At 50.8% G+C, this 19,288-nt stretch overlaps 1 protein-coding gene across 1 annotated transcript; it reads right to left on the bottom strand.

Moving 5' to 3' along the window:
- Window positions 1–775: 775 nt before the first annotated feature.
- On the bottom strand, window positions 776–13,067 carry TGM4 (transglutaminase 4). The gene is given in 16 exon segments (XM_040548953.1): window positions 776–1,124; window positions 1,498–1,634; window positions 1,960–1,977; window positions 1,979–2,130; window positions 3,021–3,380; window positions 4,030–4,281; window positions 4,926–5,029; window positions 5,296–5,434; window positions 5,947–6,121; window positions 6,590–6,697; window positions 7,680–7,798; window positions 8,161–8,290; window positions 8,506–8,612; window positions 8,694–8,873; window positions 12,711–12,898; window positions 12,985–13,067. Coding segments are annotated over 16 exon segments (2,379 nt in total). The 5' UTR covers window positions 13,053–13,067; the 3' UTR covers window positions 776–982.
- Window positions 13,068–19,288: the final 6,221 nt, after the last annotated feature.

Below are 19,288 nucleotides of genomic sequence, written 5' to 3' on the forward strand. Positions count from 1 at the left end.
AGATGAGAGGCCCTGGGGAAAGATTAGGTCTTAATGCAAAAAATATTTCATCTCGTTGCAAGATGGGATGGGGATGAACAGGTCCTGTGCTGTGCTCTCGCCACTGGCAGCACACCCTTTGCTGCACCTACCATGCGTGGGCAGCCTGGCATCATCACCCTTTCTTTTTCCTGCTGCACAGCCCTAAGGCTCAAGCATTTGCTTTTTAAAATGCGTAAATAATAAGCCTCTGCTACTGCGTGGCTCAGTTTGCTCTTTTCTCACAGAAATACTGAACCCCCCGTATCTGAGCTCTGAGCTCAGGGGATGTGCGCAGCTCCAGCTGTGCACAGCTGCTCTCGCCTTCCCCGCACTGTGGCTGGAAGCACTCCAGAAGTACGCTGCCCTCCAGTCCCCCAGCAGCATTTGGGGTGGGAGGGGAGAAGCAGAGGCAATATGCTTCCACCAGAGCTCTGGTAATGGTGTTGGAAATGGTACTTCTTCCAAAAATGTCCCGGTGCCAATTCTTCCCCACCTCTCCCCAAAAAAAGGAAATGGAAGTGGGTGGGAGGGGAGGAAGAAGTATGAAAAATGGTATTTGGGGAAGACTCTGCCAGGTTTCCTCCTTTTGCTGTCTGAAGCGTTTGCCAGGGGAGTGGGAGAAGCATGGCCCAGGGGAGAATTGCTTAAAATGTTTCTTGAGCCCTTGTGCACTGGGGTCTGGGCAGCCTGGTGGGCCCACAGCAGCTGCAAAACACCCCCTGCTCCAGCACAAATATCGGCCACACAATCAACATGTTGATTTCAATGATCTTTATTGAATCACAGTGAGCTGCAATCAAAGCAGCTATGCCCTTTATCTCAGCGTCATTCCCTTCACTTAATGGGATTTTTGCTCTTTGCTCATCAAGCGCTATCCCGCAATCAAGGCGGCAAGCGGCAGCAGCAGAGCGCGGCTGTGGCGCATCCAGGGTCCTCTTCTGTCCCGACTGAGGCACTGCTCCTAGTGGGTGATGGTGATGGCCTTCTCCACCGAAATCCCTTTGACCTGGTTTGAGGTCAGCTTGGCCACGATCTTCTTCTCTCCTGCTCTCGTCGGAGTGCAGATTACTTCGGACTTAATGATCCTACCAGGCTGTACATCCCTAAGGAGAAAGGAAAACAGTCCCAGCATGAGCTGCTTGCACATCACGGGTCTCATTAGCCAATTTCTCATGGTTTCTCCTAAAGAAAAAGCCACTGTCTGTGTTTAGCATGGGTATGCTCCTTCTCCCATGACCAAAGTGCAGCGAGCGGGGCTTGGCATGGCAGCACTGGCTGGTGGCCCTGGCACTCTACAGAGACCTCCCCCAGGCTGTGAGCCCCTGGTACCATTTGGACATGGCTTTGAAGGGTTGCATTGCATGCAGTCCCTAACTAACTGTTTCGTCAAGGAGAATTTAAAGATAAGCAGGAAAGGGCATTCTGCCATGCTCATCAGCTGCATGGGGCTCAGGACTGCTCAAAACCTCTCCTTACCCTTCCTCAAACGTTGCCATCTTAAATATGCCCAAGCCTTCCACCATCAGCTTGCAGTTGTCCAGGGGTACATTCAGTTTGTTCTTGAAGATGAACGCGCAGGTGAAGTCCTTGTTCATCTTTGCTGTTTCTGGCATCTGACATAGGAGGAAAGAGAGATGTTAAGGACGCCAGAGATGCTGCTGGTTCACTCTGCCAAGGCAGGGTTTTTTGCACAACCCCCTTGATTTTGGAGCACCCGTGCAATGGAGCTGGTGCAGCCTCAGGAGACCAGTCTGCGTCGGGGTCAAGGGAGGGGACGTGGGTGCCTCCTTGCAGCACCACCATGCACAGGGCAGCCCCGCTCACCCTTCCTGCTGCCCAGTTTCATCACATTTTCCCTGCAGTTTCGGGACTTTTGCCCGGGATGCCAGCAGAGCTGAGACCCTAATCCCAACCGAGCCTGTGGGGGTGCCGCCTCACCTGGACCTGGATGGGGGGGGTACTCGAAGCTCAGCACCGCCTCCTTGGTGAGCTTCTCAGGTGTCCCCTGGATCTCGGCAATGGCGGTGACGTGGACGTGCTCTTCGTCTTCCGCTGCAGCCAGCGCCTTCATGTATGCATCAGGTGTGATCTTCAGAGGGACGCGTACCTCTGCAGGAGGGAGAACATGACTTTATCATTTTTTATGGCACCCGGGAACCCATGACAGGGTTGGCACTGGTGGCAGTGCCTGGCGGGACACGGGACGAGGCACATTTCCTGAGGCTACCCTGCTTCTGGCCATGTGGCCAGCAGGTGATGCCCTGCACTCCCCATCTCCCCCAAAGCAAGTGCTGGCTCAGGCTCACTCAGAAAGCACCAGCAGCAAAGATTTTTATATATATTTTTTTCAAGGGTGACTCATGCTTGGAATGAGCAAGTGTTGTTAATTATTCATCACTCGTTAGTGTCTTCTTTGGCACATTGCAGTCACACTGCTGGGGATCAGCAATGCAACCCAGGTTGCTCCAAGATACGCAACAAGCAGCAAACAGCCCTGGGGGGACTAGGCGGGCAGGCAGCCCTTCAGCTGGAGTTTGCTTGGGTGAAGAATTCAGGAAATGCCAGTCACAAGCGTCACAGTCAGCTCATTGACATTACAGCAGCATGACCAAGGAATTAAAATTTAAAAAATAATTTTAAAAAAGGCTGAGATGTTCAGCTGTCTAAATCCTGTGCTGGGGGCTCTGCTGCTTGATGCTCAGGCAGTGAGGACTGCAGTGGTGCACGCCTCACCTGCACAGTGCGGATGTCTGTCTGACCACACTGATGGTTTCTAACCATCGCAGAACCTTTGAGTTTTGATCCCTTCTGCAATGGGATCACAGTTTGTAACTAAGACTCCCAAATGCAGCTGCAAGAGAGGCAGGTGACAGGCAGGCAATTTCTGCTCTTTGTGCAGCTGAGCCATGCGCTGACCTGTAGTTATGCATTGGCTTGAGTGAAATCCCAGACTGTCACATTAAATAACCTATAAAACATATCACAATTCCCATGCCTACCGGATTTGCCTTCCAGCTTGACGGTCTCCTTGATATATCCAAGGTTGGCATCGACTTTCCCAGTGTAGGACTGCAGCTGGCAGGAGCCAGCAAGAGCAACGGTCCAGCTCCCAGCAGCAGTGCTCTTCACTGTGATGACCACTTCAATCGGTTCACCAGGATACAAAGGTTTTTCGTTGGTTATCACAAGCTCGACCCCGCTCTTGGGGACCACCTCATTTTCGACCATAGCCCTGCCATCCACGTTGTCTAAGCCCATGGCCATGGGGCGAATCGCAGCGAAGCCTGCACGAGGTACCAACCCTGAAGGCTGTAGGAAGGAGCTCGCTCTCTGCATGGATGCCCTTTCCTCTGAGCTGCCTGGGTGAAGGAAAAAGCTGTTTGAGAGCTGTATCCCAGTACCCTCAGCCAGAACCACCTTCCCTTCCCTTTATTCACGTTTCTGCTGCTGAGCAGAGAGGCTTTCAGGGCAACAACCGCCTCCAGCCTCAGCTCAGGACACCCTCTTTGTTTATGTTACCACTGGTAGCATTTTGGACCAGTGAGCAGCTGGAAAAATTTCCTGAAGGAGGCACTTTTAGAGGCTGGATGCTGCTTAAATTTTCTAGCCTGAGATGTTCCCACTCCTCACTGGGAAGGGTTTAATAGTCCAGAACAGCACGGCTGGATCTGAGGCAGGGAGAACCATGGGGAGGGAGTTATCATCTTTTTTCCAATACGTTGTGGGGAATGGAAAGGAAAAAAGGAAAGAAAGAAGCTGCAGTGTGTCAGACCACTACGTTCGTCATTCAGCCCCTCTCTCCCACACCCTGCAGGCTTGCTTGCCCCTGTCCCCAACGAGCAGCCTATAGATGTCACTGCAGCTATGAAGATGCCCGAGAGCAGAGCTGCCTCCCTGGCTCTCCAGCCCCAATGGGGTGGGTTTGGCACAGCAGAAGACACGCATTGTGGGGTGACCCATGCAGCCGGGGACCTCCTCGGCACTGCTTTGGAGGATGGGGGCAGTCACCTTCAGGGAACTTGTACTGCCGGGTGATGTCTTCCCGACGGTTCTGCCCCACGGCTTTTGTGCTGATATTGGCGCCGATGCTCTGGCTCTCCACGTTCAGCTTGATGTACTTGTTCCTGCCGTTCTCCTCCTTCACACACCAATAGACTTTGTCGGCGTTCACTTCCGCATACACAAACTTGCTGTCATAGGGCAAATATACGTCCCCATCTCGGATAGCCTTCAGTGGGCACGGGCCGCACTGGAAAATACCTAAAAATCACATTCAACACCATTTGCCTTGCCAAACATGAGCAGAGCCTCAAAATTTTATTCCACCACCCCGAGCAGGGTTATGCACCCATTTTAATAGTAAATACTCCTCCAACTCAGTTATAAAGCCCAAACCCCCCTACAATAGCTCTTTGATATTTTTTTTTTATATAGGAACAAGGTCTAGTAAGAGCTTTTATGTGTTTTCCCCCACTTAAATCATCTAGGGTGCTTTTGCCAAGGCTAGGTCCCCTTCCCGGCCCCAGGTACTGGCTGATTTTCGCAGGTGCCCAAACTCACTCAAGCCCACTCAATCTCAATGCACCAATGGCCACACCATCTTTAGATGCACCCAGAATGTGAGGCCCTCAAAAACGTTTTGTCAGCATGAAAACGTGTATTTACACATTCACATCCCCACGGTATCCTACTGGTCTGGTTTTCTGCCTGCCAGGAAACACCTTTCCCCCCTTCCTGGGCTGAGACAGCAGGAGTGGGACCACCAGCTTTAGGGTGTCACTGCCTGGGTGCGGGAAGATGTGCAGGGGCAGCATGTGCTTTGCTGACTGGGGACCACAATTTCCACACAAAACATCACCGGCTCCCTCAGGAGTTGCAGAAGAGCCTTTCTAGGCCAATCCTACCTTGGCTTTGCTCCTGAGGGGTTGAATCGATTGCCTGCCAGCCATCAAACCCTGAAGGCAAGTCCCTCCGCTTCATCCAGACGTCATTCCACACATGGAAGTTCCTGCAAGAGTTCGGGTTGCAAAGAAGAGGAGTGCACCGTTATAGGCAGGAGTTGTGATCTCCTCGGCTTAATCCTTCCAGAAGGCAGGTTTAATGGGGATTTGAGTGTAGCCCTATGAAACCCTGTGAGCTTTCTCTCTCTCCCCAGTAACAAACCCGAAGCAGTAGGGCAGCAGTCAGAGGAAAGGCTGCTGGGGCTGGGAAGCACAGCGCTGTGGGGCAGCACCACACAGGGGGCTAGGAAGGGTTGGCCCTCTTTGTCCATACCAGACGGAGTCGACGGACATCCATTTCAGCTTCTCTCCCTTTTCGTTCAGGTAGACGTCAACTCTCAGGTTCTCGTCCGTGTCGTGCGCCGAGTTGAAGTTGCTCACGCTCCGGGCTGGGATCCCCAGGCAGCGCATGACTGTGACAGGGACAGACAAACCAGTGGGTCACAAAATCACCTCATCCAAGCCTCCGCTCAAGCAGGGCTACCTGGAACGGGTAGGGCAGGACCACATCCAGGTGGCTTCTGAATATCCTCAAGGAGGGATCCCCAACCTGCGCCAGTGCCCCACAACCCACACAGCACAGAGGTGCTGCCTGGTGTTCAGAGGGAGCCTCCTGTCCTCCATTTTGTGCCCATCGCCTCTTGTCCTGGCACTGGGCACCACTAGGAAGAGTGGGGCTCTGATGTCTTTACTCCCTCCCGTGGGGTATTTGTACCCATGGATCAGACCTTTGAGCCTTCTTCACACCAGGCTGAGCAATCCCAGCTCCCTCCTTACATGACAGATGCCTCAACCACTTCATGAAAACGCCAGGACCAAGAGCATGCAGAGGTTTCCCCACCACCTCTGGAGCCTGGGGTTGTGGTAATTTGGGTCACTAGCGCAGTAATTAGAATATCAGACAGAGAGACAGTTCACCCTTTACCTGTAGTGAGGACTCCTGAAAAGACCCAGCATTGACCGAAACCAACTGGCTTCTTCGTTTTGTAATACTGCTGTAAAATGGCAACGCTCCCGATCCATGCCATGGGAGAGGTCCCGTTTTCGTACTTCCCTGACCAGTTCCCCAGCAGGACACCGTTTTCATCATTGGCATTCACCTATGGCCACACACATGCAGAGGAGACAGATTCAGGGATGAGGCCGAATGAGGTTTAACCTCAGGGTCCGTGCCTGTTCCATGTTTCCCCAACAAGGCTGCTGACACCAGCTGGGGGCTTCCCTGCTTGGAAACCCTCCAGAGTTTCCAGATATCCAGACCTCTGGATATCCAGAGAGGGAGGTGGCACTGCTGCTTGGGGCTCCCAGAAGGATCCCACCACAGAGAGAAGTTGTCCCCCAAAACACAGCGTTGGCTGGGGAAGGACAACTGCCAGGGCAGTTGCAAGCTTTAGAGATCGGGAGATGTATTTCGCTTGCCTCTTCCCTCCACCCAAAATGCCTCTGGCTCTTTCCTTGCAGTTTTGGATTCATCCTGAAATGGTGTTCAAATCCCCAGGGAAATAAAAGCGAGCAAGAAAGAGGAGGGAAAGCGGGAGGGGCAAATCACTTCTCTGACAGAACCGTACCAAAGCAGACATGGCTCGGGACACAATAACAGGATCCCTTCTACTGCTCATCTTCAGTTTACTTTTGTCCAGCAGGTACATGCAGGCATCCAGGATGGATTCCTCAAACTGTTTTGGAAAGAAAATGGAGGCATTTTCACATGTGGCTCTGAAACAGAATTTGCTCAGTCAACATGAAGTCTATCTAGGTACTTGGAGGAAACTGTCTGACTAGACTCAACTTCTGAACTTCCTTTATGATATTGAATGAACCTACTTCTGAAGCCTGTGGGGCTTCACAAAGCTGTTCTCTCCAAAGAAGGGCTTAAATGAAAACCCACCACGGGAGAAAAAAGCCTGTGCTGTGTGTCTTGCAAGCACAGGTGGAACCTGACCCAGCAACTCTTTACTCCTGTGAGTAGTCCTAAGTCACCTACGTCATCTCCCTGAAGCCTTGGACATTACTCATTTGAATATTGAAAATTCAAGACAGATACAAATATTCAGTCCATTGGCATAGGTACGAAATAGACTGGGGGAAAAAAAAGAGTACCTAAATGCAAATGATTATAGCAAAAGATTCCTAATTAGCAATTGCTGTTAAGGCTCCCTTAGGTTGAGCTCATAGAGATGCCAGATATCCTACACACTGAAGCCTGGCAGAATATCAGTGTCAATTCTCTTTGCTTCATGGCAGAATAAGTATTAGGGTAGGAACAGCCCTATGGATAATGCCCTTTGGCACCCTTTGTGGAAAAGGCATCACTGTGAGGACTTTTGCTGCATTCTGCAACTGCCAGAGCAGGGAGGATGCCTTAGGGGAACCTTTTGGCCAGAAATGCCCCGTTCTCAGTCTCCATAGCCTTTGCCAGGTATCTGCCAATCTGATTACAAATGTGCTGCTAAGCTCTGTTCTCAGGCCGGGGCTGGGGAAAATGCTTGAGTAGAAAGATTACTCTAAGCAGGTGAGCTTTTCCAGTGAAACTAGGGGGATTAGTCAAGTGCTTTGAGCTGCTCATGGGCTTAACTCTTTATGGATTCATTTAAACAAATGCCAAACAGAGAAAGAGTGAATAGGGGTAATAAGGCCAAGGGGATGGCTGTGCCTTACCTGCCCAAAATTCCAGGGTCTACCGTGTATGTTGTATGCAGACCCAACATAGATGTAACCCGTATCGTTGAGCACATACTCATTTCTCTCAGCCTCATTGGACAGGAAGACGATATCAGCTTGACAAAAAAAAGTGTAGATGTTAGTTGACTTTTCACACCTGCTATAGGAAGATTTTCCTGGAAAGCGAAATGGTGGTGGGAGCTGGCGGTCTGTAGTGCTCACAGCATTTGATGGCTGTGCAGTACTCATGCTTTTCTGCCTATCATTGAAGGGTTTCCTCTAAGACTACTGTTTATTTTAAGCTCCGAGGGCTCCCCAGCAAGGAGCTGGCTCATGGCTCTTGCTCCATGGGGATGCTGCTTGCAGCATTTTAGGGAGAAGAAGGGATGCACATGGGAAGAAGAAGAGGAGAAGCTCCCCCAGGGACAGTCCCACGCAGCAGTAATTATAACCCCGGTTGCTGGACTGCCCTCCTTACCTTCACACCAGGGGTTGAACAAAAGGTAGACAGCGTTGTTTTCGGGCTTGTGAGTGTTAGATCCAGTCTTTACAGTCAGGCCATATTTTCCCACTGGGGCATCAGCTGCGCTGGTGACGGACAGCAGGCACTGGGGAGGTGACAAGGAGACAGGACATGAGCAACCCTCCGTGATGGCACTGGTGCAGCACCACGGGGATGGGTCGCATCCTGCATGCCCAGCAGGAGGGATGGGAATTAAATGGGGCAAAGCTGCTGCCTGTCAAAAACCACGGGGCAGAAGGAAAATAGGATGGGGGCTCTGGGGGCTTGCTCAGTCGCTCCCGGTGCCGCCACATGCCCTACCTCCGTGCCGCTGGACTTGGTGATGGTGATCTGCCACCCACTGAGATCCCTCGTGCTCCTGGGGTTCAGTGACATCAGGGTCCCCAGGGGCTTCATTGGCCTCTCCCCTGGAAAAAAACATGACACGTTGCATGGGTTTGCAGGGACTGAGCTGTGCCCGGGGTGCTCCTGTTTTGTGCCACGCTTACCTATGCTGAAATGCAGTGCCAGCTTGTCAGTGGCCCGCAGCTCCCTGCTGAGGGTGAGCTGCAGCAGGAAAGGCTGTCCTCGGCGCACCACCAGGCTTGTCGTTTCGTACGCATCCGTGTGGTGCTGGACCGAGTTCTGGCTCTTGAGGAAGTCAACCTTGGTGACCTTCAGGTCGCTCGCTGGAAGACCGTGTATGGAGAGGGAGAAAGAAAGAAGAAATGGGGGTTTGTTGGTAAACTGGTCAGCACAGGCAGTTTTCTTCCTATCAGAGCTGTGTGGGTCATGAAAACATCTGGGTGCATGGCGATACGGCTAGGCTGCTCATCAGGGCACCACTGCATGAAGCAGATGGCACAAGAGCAAAAAGCAATGCCACCCTTGCTCCTGCCCCTGGATCTGGAGCATCCCACCTCATGATCCAGGCATGGGGGACCAGGGAATTGTGCTGGCAGTGACCAGAACCACCCTCCTGCAACACAGAGTGGCTGCTTTACCACAAAGCAAACTTGGCCTTGACATAGAAACACCTTTTTATTGTTTTTTTTTCTTTTGTTTTGTTTTTGCAGCTGTGGAGCAGATGCCGAAGGGAATGATGCCCCAGGCACTCTACTCACATCGCTTCCCTTGACACTAGGCAACACCCTACACAGCCCTGTCCCCGAAGAGATGCCAGCCCCTGGGAGCAGCTCCTGCTGTCCAGGAAGATGCCATGACTGCCAATTTTGTTGCAACACTGAAACTCTTGTTTTTGCAACGATCCTGGGAAACAGAGCAGGGACAGCACACCCGCATCCCCTCCCTGCAGCTGCTGTTATGCTCCTGGATCACCCCCATAGTGCAGCCCCCCAAATGTCCTGACCCCCACAGTGTCCCCATGGGCAATGCCCATAGTCCAGGACCCCTCCTGCTTTCCCCCACCAGCCCAGCTGCTCTGCTCATGATGACACCAACACCTGTTTGCTGTGTGCCCACGCCGTGCTGAGCATGAGGAGGGGAAGCTCCTGGAATGCTACAAATGGGTCTTTGTTACTGCAGGTATTTAACAGCAGCAATAGCAGCAGCAATAGCAGCAGCAATAGCAGCAGCAGGAGTAGCAGGAGGAGTAGTCAGAGGAGGAGGAGATTTAATAACAGTCAAAGGTGGTGCTCCCAAGTGGCCCCTGATAGCACAGGGCAGCTTAAAAATTAATCCCAGCTGCTGTGATTTTACCTCCGAGTCAAAGACTCGCCTTATATTGGTGTTGAATGCATCTGTCATGATTATCAGATAATGATTAAGAGCAGCTGTAATTGCACCTGGCAGGATGTAGCGCACTCAGCCAAGCTGGAAGTGAACCAAATGTGCCTCCCCCCGACTGCTGAGCTGCCCATGTCTCGGGGATGCCTAAGACCTGGGAGATGGGGCTCAGGACACTGAGGCTGGTTCTTCATATTTCCCCTCAAAAACTAGTCCCAGATGATATAACAGATGTCATTAATCAACCTCTAAGGGCAGCCTGTGCACATGAACCTTTGCAAGGATTTTTTTCCCCAGCGACTTGGTTTCTCCATGCAGGAACAAAGAGAGACCTCTGCTCTCCATCAAGGTGGGGACCTGGGGGTTCCCGTGCCAGGCTTTGGGAGGCTGCCCAGGTGTGGCAGGAAAAGTCAGAGCATGCCAGGACGTGGCTACATATCTTTGGAAGTGTCAAACCTTGTCTTGTCTCTGCCCATGAAGCCTCCTTAGAGGCTAAATACTGTGTAAACAGCAGGGAGTAGCAGTGTTAAACAAGCACTAGGCTCACGAGTGATTCAGACACAGATGTGGGAGAGTCAGGAAATTTGAAAAGGTTTGTGATAACTTAGGAATAAAGCAGTCAAAGGTATAATGGCTTAAGGGATTAGGTCACAAAACGGCTTGACAGTTTTACACGACACCCAGCAACTGCGCCAAGGTGAGCATCAGCAAGAGCCAGCCCTAACGTTGGGGGGGCTGGGATCTGCTGGTGGCAGCTGCACAGACAGTGTCGTGGGAGAGAGGCTGGAGGGTGGGCTGGGTCCACCACAGGCTGGGATTGAGGCTGAAGCCAAGGCTGCAACCAAGGCTGCAATAGCTCTGACTTGCGCTGCATGGTGACTACAGCTCTGAGCAAACCAAACGTACCGTGCAGCGGTCCACACCAGGTTCCTGCCTCTCTGTATTCCCTCCTGTTTACTTTATAAACCATATTTATCTTAAACGTGAAAGAATTATCAGAAGTACAGTAAGTAGACTTAAAATTAACCATCACCTTTCACTCGCTGACTGCCTTTTGGAGTACTTTTTGTTTGCTTGCTCCATGCCAAATGCCAGTCTCGGGCTCACTTTGCATGATGGGGTGTGGAGGATGCCAAAAATTTCAGCGGGAATTGGCCAGCCCCTTTGGTGAAGTAGAAGTGGCTTTTCCTCAGAATTAACTGATCCTCAGAACCAGAGCTGCTTGCTCCTGCTCCTTTCTAAAGCTCTGGTGAGCCCTTGCCTTGGAGCCAGGCTGAGATGCTAGGACAGAAGGTGAGAGCCAAACACAGCCTCCTGCTGCTCAAGGAATCCATCATTTTGGCTTTCCTAACTTAGGGACCATATTTTCATCTCAGATTTTTTTTTTTTTTTGGATATCATTGATGTTGAAGATACAGAGAGAAAAATGTGCAGAGAATTTTTTTTTAATTATTCTTTGAAGCACACCCTGACAGCTCAGAGCACTGCACCGGGGAGCTGTGCCTGCCCAGGGCTGCGTGCCAATTGTGCCACGCTTATTCCTGAGAAAACATACAATGCCCTACGATCCGGCTGGCTTGGCTTTCCATGCTGATGAATGCCACGGAGCTGGGTGGCAGCATTCCCTCTCTGTGTCCCAGCAGGCTTCGCCACCACGTGCCTTCCCTGGGCAGCTCTGTCTTGGGCTGCTTTCCCCTGCTGCCTGTGGGCACCCCAGCTGTGAGCATGAGCATTAGTGGTTTATAGCAGATAGGTGCTCTAATATATATTTATATTATATATTTATATTTTTTTCTCCTAGTTTCATGATTTATCCCTCACAGAGGCATCATGACCTGACCGACAGCCTCATTGTTACAGCCCCAAATGCCATATCAGTAGGTCACAGTAACGGGGTTTAAAAATTAACGTTCTGGGGCAGGGTGTTTATAGCCAGCCTGGCTTCGGTGGGAGTAAAGGCTGCTCAGGAGGGAAGTGGAGCAGGAAGTGCAGGGTCCGGCTGCACGAGACAGCAAACTTTGGACACCTGCGTGTACTTCCCATCCTTGCCCAACCTCCAGGCGAACACTCATCCCAGAGCGAAGATGCTGCTAGCTGAGACTGCCTGGGAAATTTCAGCTCATCCACACTCGGGGGCGGAGGTGTGAAGCAGAGGGGCTGGGAGCAGCATCAGGACACCCGCAGCCTCCTTCCCTCCCTCCCAGCTGCCCAGCTATGCCCCAGAGCCCGAGATTTGTGGGCACCCTGGGGTTGGGGTGGCCCCAGGACCGCAGGTTGCGGTGGTGGCTCAGCAGCTGCTGCAGGAGCTCAGGCAGCTCTCGAGGTCAGTGCAAGATCTTCGGACAATAGGGCAAGCCACAGGACAGGGTGAAATTTCAAATCCCCTCTCATTTACTCTGAAACTTCTGACAGATGCTGTCAGCCAACACTAAAGAGCAGTAATCTACACATTTCAGTAGCCTGAAATAAAGAAATTCCCTCCAGCTTGATGCAACAAGATTTTTAAAACCACATTTCTTCACTATTGTCGCTGCCAGAGCCAGATTTCTACAGGTTGTTGAAAAGCGCTGAACATTGGGTTGTGTTTTTCAGCTGGCTTCACCGAGTCGTCAAAACCACAACCAAAAGCAGCACTTCCCTAGCGGCACCCAAACATTTTTCCCCAGGTCCCATGCATGGCAGTCAGAGGGATGGGTCTCCCTGGCTCTGCTCGAGGTTCCATCCTTACCACAGGAGACCTGCCAAGCTGCAAAGCTGCCGTGCATTATCGTGAAACTTACCAGTCATGGTGCTTGCTGGTGCTGTGAACCAAGGTGTCTGCGATGCCGGTGGCTGTTGAGCTCCCGAGTAGCCTCTGCCACTCACCTCTGAGCATGCAGGAGGAAGACGGCTGCCCTTTTTATCAGTGTCTGGCTCTGAGGTGTCAGCAGGTCCACTGCCAAGGGGTGGTGTTAGAGAAAGGAAGTTCCTGCGGAAAAAAAAAAAAAAATGACTACAACTCCCTCTGCACATAGTCAGACCCTGAAAAACAGCGAAACTTAAATCCCGACTCACATGGAAGGTGAATTTGCACAATCGGATGACAAGTGGACAGACCCTTCACTGACGAACAGCAAAATCATGGATTAGATGAGTAACAAGAATGCACCTATGCCCTGAAATCCAGGTTACCGGGACTGCAACCCTAGGGCTAGCTTTAGGAGGCAGCCCACAAACGTTTCCTCCTTAAGAAATCGGAGTTCCCCATTAGTACCAGTCTGACATTCCTTGAGGTTAATGGGAGTTCTGTCATGGGGTTTGGGACAGAAGTACATGAAGCTATGGGCTAACATCCAGCACTCCTACCTGCAGAAAAGCCCAAGGTCCCTTCCCTGTGGGGTCAGGTGGAGGCTGGAGAAGAAAGCGAGTGGGAAAGAGGAGACAGAGCTGGGTCCAGGTGGAGCAAGAAACGTGGTGTATCAGGAGCTGTATGTGGCTGGTGGGGGTCTCTGCCCAGGAGGTGGTGGAGCCTCCTTTGCCACCCCATCACCTCCCTGGTCCTCAGGCTGACTAAAGGGGGAAAGAAGAGCCCAACCCATCGAGGGGACAGCTGATGGCACATGTGGATGTTGACAAGGGCACAGTGACAAGAGGCAGAGGGAGATACAAGCACGCCAAGTACCCAAAAGTGAAGGAGTGGCCGAGCTGCGGGAGCAGCCTCAGACCCCAGCTGCCTCCCTGCGTGGCAGCAGCCCATGCCAAGCATGTTTTGACCACCGTAGGGTTCAGGCTGCGAGGCTGGCATCTCTGAACGTAGGATCTCCCTAAACAAGATCTCCCCGTGGAAGCCTTTGAAGGCACCAATTTTTCTCCATCAATTCAGGCAGCTGGGTGTTTGCTTTAGGAGGACCTATTTCATTTGGTGCTGAAATGTCGCTGCCAGTTGGGTGCTGAGTTAGCAGATCCCACCCTTCGAGCATGTCACAGCTTGCTTGCAGGTGTAAATTAGATGTCCCCGCTTGAGAGAATGACTGGCATCACAGGGCACGGAGGGTTCAGTACACTCTTCTAATCTCGCAGGACATCTGCATGAACATCGGAGCTGGCAGCATTTGCAATAGCTGGAGCATCACTCACCATTCAGAGCCAGACACTGTGCTGGCAATCGAATGGTTCTCTATTGAAAAAGCTCTAAAACTCCAATTCACCTTTCAGCGTTGCTTTTACTCTGCACTTCTTTCATCCTAGAGGGTGAAAGACACTCTTGTTTAGGACCGGGATGGGATGAGGCAAAGTCTGCACGGAATGCCCACACGATAACACCACCAATAATACGTGCAATCTGAACAAACGTGACTCTTTTCCAGTTGTTTGTAGCAACAGAGTAATCCACTTAATCTGCAGTCAATGACAGTAGTTTTCTAATCCAGTCCCAACCTGCTATATACATCATTCCATGCTTGGTTGAAGACAGCTTAAATTGTCTTGACATGGTAGTCTTACAGCGAAAACTACAGATTTTTGCAAACAGGAAGGGGCTGATGTCAGTAACGCTTTGCTCCTGAAAGAAAAATGTATGTAGGTATGTGCTGGAGGGTCAGTGGAGGCAGGGTGTGTATTCATCAGGGATAGTCATATTTCTAGACCTGTAGGGTTTTGCAAAAGGCCAATTTCGACAACACGCATGTTCCGATCCTCACTTTCAACCTCAGAGTTCAAGGCAAGATTGCCGAAATCAGATGGGTGTGGGTTCTGCCCTGCAATGAACCTATTTTGTCTTCAAAGGCAGCTGACATTGGCACTGTCTGCAGGAATTTTGGGTTTATGCTAGCAGATGGGGTCTAGCTTTCATTTCCCCTTTCACTTTGTGCAGCTGCTGGTCTTCCGCGCTCCCGTTAGCTTCTTCTGTGCTTCAGTAATATCTCAGATCAGCGGCGCTAAACTTGGCACAGGGTACAACACTCCCACACGGGAGCATCCTCCCCTGGCTTGTACAAACTTGCGCTGCCAGAAAAGGCTATTAACTTCAATACACTCGGGGACAGGTGTTGGCAAAGTCTGAGAAAAGGGATTTCAACTTAAACTGCAGGAATGTTTTTCAAAGACGTGGTTTTAGCTTGCTCCGTGCTGTCAGCAGGTGATCTCCATCCTTCCGGCACACAAATTTCCTTTTGCTGGATGGAGTGGACGGAGGGGCTGGCTGTGGTTCAGCACTGTGGCTTTTTTCCCTCCTTGGCTCCAGGCTGTCAAAAATATCAACCTTTCTGACATTTTTTTCCCCAAACTGCTATAACAGTTAATCACTTCAATCGGGCTCATAAAAAAACTAATACACTCTTCTAATTAACAAAAGCAGGAGATGATTTTTTTTAAATATATATATATTTTTTCCCCTTGGCAGTCCCAGCCTGTTACTTATCACTTCAGAAAAGCTGAAACCCCAATCAGGCTCCTGCAATTCACTTCCCAGCTTGCAAAATCAGACACCAGAGGCTATTAGCCTTATCTGCATTTATTTATCTACAGAAAGGTTAAGTCACCTTATTAGCTGGCATAAGAAGGCAATACAGTGCAAACAAACACAACTAGAATTCCCCAGTGGCTGCTCCCCTGTTTGCAAGCTTTTCCTTTTCCCGGGTTTTGTTTATTTTGTGTATCAAAAATGACGAAAGAAAGGCAAACTTATAGAGCATTTCCAAGGATATTGAAGCCATGTAAGAACATGAAGTGCAACCCAATCCTTAGCTTTATGGCTTTAGTCACTTGTAACCCCAGGTCTGGTTATGGGGAAGTTGCTTTTTATAACAATGACAAGTGCCTCAGTTTTCCTTTCTGAACTCTGGGAAGGTGGATGAACCCACCCAGCCTTGCTGGGAAGCTGCAGGGAGAGGTGAGGAAGGGCAGCCTTGGTGTTTCGGGTGGTGAGCCATGCACACACAGCCCATGTTTGGGTCCTGAATCAGCGGGGCGGCGAGGAGAGAGGGTGCTTTCCACTGACCAGAGCAGGACTGCTTCCACATATGTCCAGTCCTTCCCAAACCATGGTTTATAAACAATGAGAAGTCCCAGGGGAATAAAAAAAATTTAAAAAATAAATAAAAAAGGGAAAAAAATGCACAGACCACGAATGGCTAAGGGTCCGGCCTATCTCTTCTGCCCTGGCTCTTACTATTGGTGCTGCTTTGGTCCACCCCTCACCGCTTCATTGCATCTCTGTCTTTAGGAATTTCCTCATAGTGAGACACATCTCTCACACGTAATGAACCTGACATGCTGTTACTGTCAAGGGAGCATGGATCTGATCCCTTCTCACTCATGCCCTTTAAACATGTGCTGTGACAGTGGCCTGTCGGCTACACCTCACAGGCATCCCGTCTTCCTGGCAGGCAAATTCTCCTCGAATGCTGCATGAGCTGACTTGTGGCAGGAGATCGGACGTCAGGGGTTGATGTAAGCTGACCAAGCCCAGATTGCATCTGGCCATAACTCACTGGTAATGAGTTTCTGAGGCATCTGGTAATGAGTTTCTCATTGGCAAGTGAGATGCAATAGGTGCCAATAAGGTTGTAATGGAAATCCCATTGTTGCCTTCTCGTTTAACCTTGAAAGAGGGGTTTTGTACCTAATGTTGTGGGTTTAGGTGCCTAGTTTTGGGTGTTCACCTCCAGCAGGAATGAAAACCTGTGCCTGTGCCCAACCCAGCACCACCCAGAGAGACTGCTCCTGGAGAAGACAAAGAAGGCCTTTTGCTTTAAAATGGAGACCAAAACTACACATACACAATGTGTTGGCTTATGGCCTTGCAATCCTCACTCAGGCAAAAACCTCTTGGGTAGCAGCTTCCCTGCCCTGAAAGAGAAGACCTGTGGTCATCACAGAAAAGTGAAGCTTTAGGCCAGGCCATCTGCAAAAATACAGAGGTGCTTTAACAGTAAGCCAAAATGCCACAGTGCTAAAATAGCTTTTTCTGGTTATTTTTGAGGAGCCCTTTCTCCTTCCCTGACTGAGATGCACAAGGAAAGGTTGGTCCTGGTATATGGAACAAGTGAATGTGGAAGTTGACCTTGGCATTTCAGAATTACAGCGGTTTGAGCCTTAAATATTGCACTGGAAACCCCCAAATTATCATGTTGCAGTGCTGAAATAGTTACATTACGTATCAGACTAAAATGACTCAGGAGAAGGTACTTCTCAGAAAATGCTTCTTCAGAATTTTGAGCAAGAGTTGATGAAAATATCTCCACTAGTCCACTTCTTTCAGCTGGCAGTTCGCTTTCTCATGAAATTGTCCCCGTTTTGAACCCAAGCAAACCAGCAGCTTGTGCCGTGTCCTGGGGGCAGGAGTCCCCTGGGTGAATTCTGCTCCGTGTCAGGAGGAAGCTCCTTCAGTTTTGGAGCTGCTTCGTGCCTGCTTTGCTCGTGGCCCCCCTCCCTGTGGTGGAGAAGACAGCGTGCAGCCAGCACAGGTTACTTTCCCTGTGCAACCTGCGGTCTTCTCAACCCCTGTGGCAAACCACCACCATCTGCTTTCTAGTTCTAGCCTGCTGAATTGCTCCTCACACCTCCACCCCACCCCGTCAGGAGACCTGGGATGTGGGGAAGGACTCCCACCCAAGGAAGGGCTGTACATTGCCACAGGATGTCCTCGGAAAGGGTTCAGCGGGGTGGGTACGGCTGCTCTAGGGCCCTTACTCCACCCTTGCGCCGCTGAGCCCTGAGCCAGCTTCAGGCGTGCAAGTATGACCACGCTGACTGATTGCAGTGTGGACACACATCCACAGCCTACACCTAGAGCAAACAATATGAAAAGGCACGAGGAAAAATAAAGTAAGAGAGGGTTTAAAAAAATAAATAAATGGCAAGGGCAAGGAAATCAATAGCATAAATATTGACTCAGTGATAAAATAGTTTATCCATATATTAAAGAAACATTTTCATAGAACAAGGAAAATAGTGACTGAATGCCTTCCCGCCCACAGGATATGTGTTTGGTTGCACACATCCAAGGTCATAGCCCTTCAGAGCCCTGTTGAGTGAGAGCTCAAAAGCTCTCGCTTTGATGGGCAGCTGGAGCAGCTCCCAGCCCACTTGGCTTTCTTAGGGAGCATCGAAGTGTCTTCCTGCAGCACCAGTTCCTGGCAGAGCCGTGCCTGCCCGTTGCCTAACCTAGGAGTGTCCTGAAGGGATCGAGTCACTCAAAAATGCCTCCTTGCTGGATGAGGTAACATTCACTTGGCAGCAGGAAACATGGAATTTGTAATGGCTTATCCTCCCCGGGGGCACAGCTCACTGCTCCCCGTGTTGCTGGTAATTACGCTGAAGCCCTGGCTGCTGCTCAGACCGTGCACACGCGCAGAGAGCAGGTCATGGCGCCAAGCACAATTGCTCAATGCTTATCTCTTGCTGCAGAACGGAGAGTACCAGCTCTGCTTTTGCCAGAGGAGGTGAGCACATGCAAGCCCCAGCCCCAGCTACCACAAGTGGGACGAAACCACAGGATGAACCAAGCAACACTGAGCGATGGGTTCACAATGTGCGTGCCTCTCCCAAAAAGTGGCAGTGCTATCCGCCACGCGCTGCCTGCTCCCGTTCTTCCCACTGCCCTCCCTCCCGCTTATTGCCCTTGTGGTGGCTTTGTCACTGCAGGGTGCAGCCCAGCCTCCGTGCTGGGCAATAGTAGTGCCAGGACACTGGTTAACCCAGCACCAGAAATCCCTCAGGACTTCAAGGGCATGCAGTAGCCCCGAGAGATGCTTGGGAAGCCTTTGCAGTTAGTAGAGAGTTTTCTTTGCTTTCCCAGTCTAGCCATTTGAAACCACTTTTCCCTCATCTCTGAGGAAAAAAACAGAATGACTAGCAGGGTTATGAAGCAGTTAGGAACTGAGAAGTGTCCTTGGGGAGTTAGCAGACTGGCTGGTTGTCTGCTGAGTCTAAGTGCCATGTATACGCTGAGTGTTACTGCTGTACGTGCATTATTGCAGTGCTGCCTGCAGCTATGGGACTGAGCGCTGCAAGGTCAACATCTCCAGGCGCTTCGCCTAAATCATGCTGGGTTGCTGCAGTTGGTCAGTGTTACCCTGCCCAGGGATCCACGGCTAGCACTGCAGGCAGCAGTCTGTCTCTTCAGCTGGGCAGAGCCTCGAATGCACCTCACTGTCAGCAGCTGAGTGTGATGGGATCCTTCTCCTTCGATGACAGTGTCTTTGTTTTCAGGCCACAAATGCAAGTGCAAGTGTCTGTTGTGGTTTCTATGGTTAGCTATCAAGCCTCTGGTGACCCATATGGTATTTCAAGGAGGAATCTCCTTTATGCAACGCAGCAGCACTTATTGGGGACTTCCAAATGTGGAGGCGAATGGTTTCAGTTACAGATGGTGTTC

This window comes from Cygnus olor, chromosome 2 (assembly GCF_009769625.2).
Source record: "Cygnus olor isolate bCygOlo1 chromosome 2, bCygOlo1.pri.v2, whole genome shotgun sequence".
In the NCBI taxonomy this organism is placed as follows: domain Eukaryota; kingdom Metazoa; phylum Chordata; class Aves; order Anseriformes; family Anatidae; genus Cygnus; species Cygnus olor.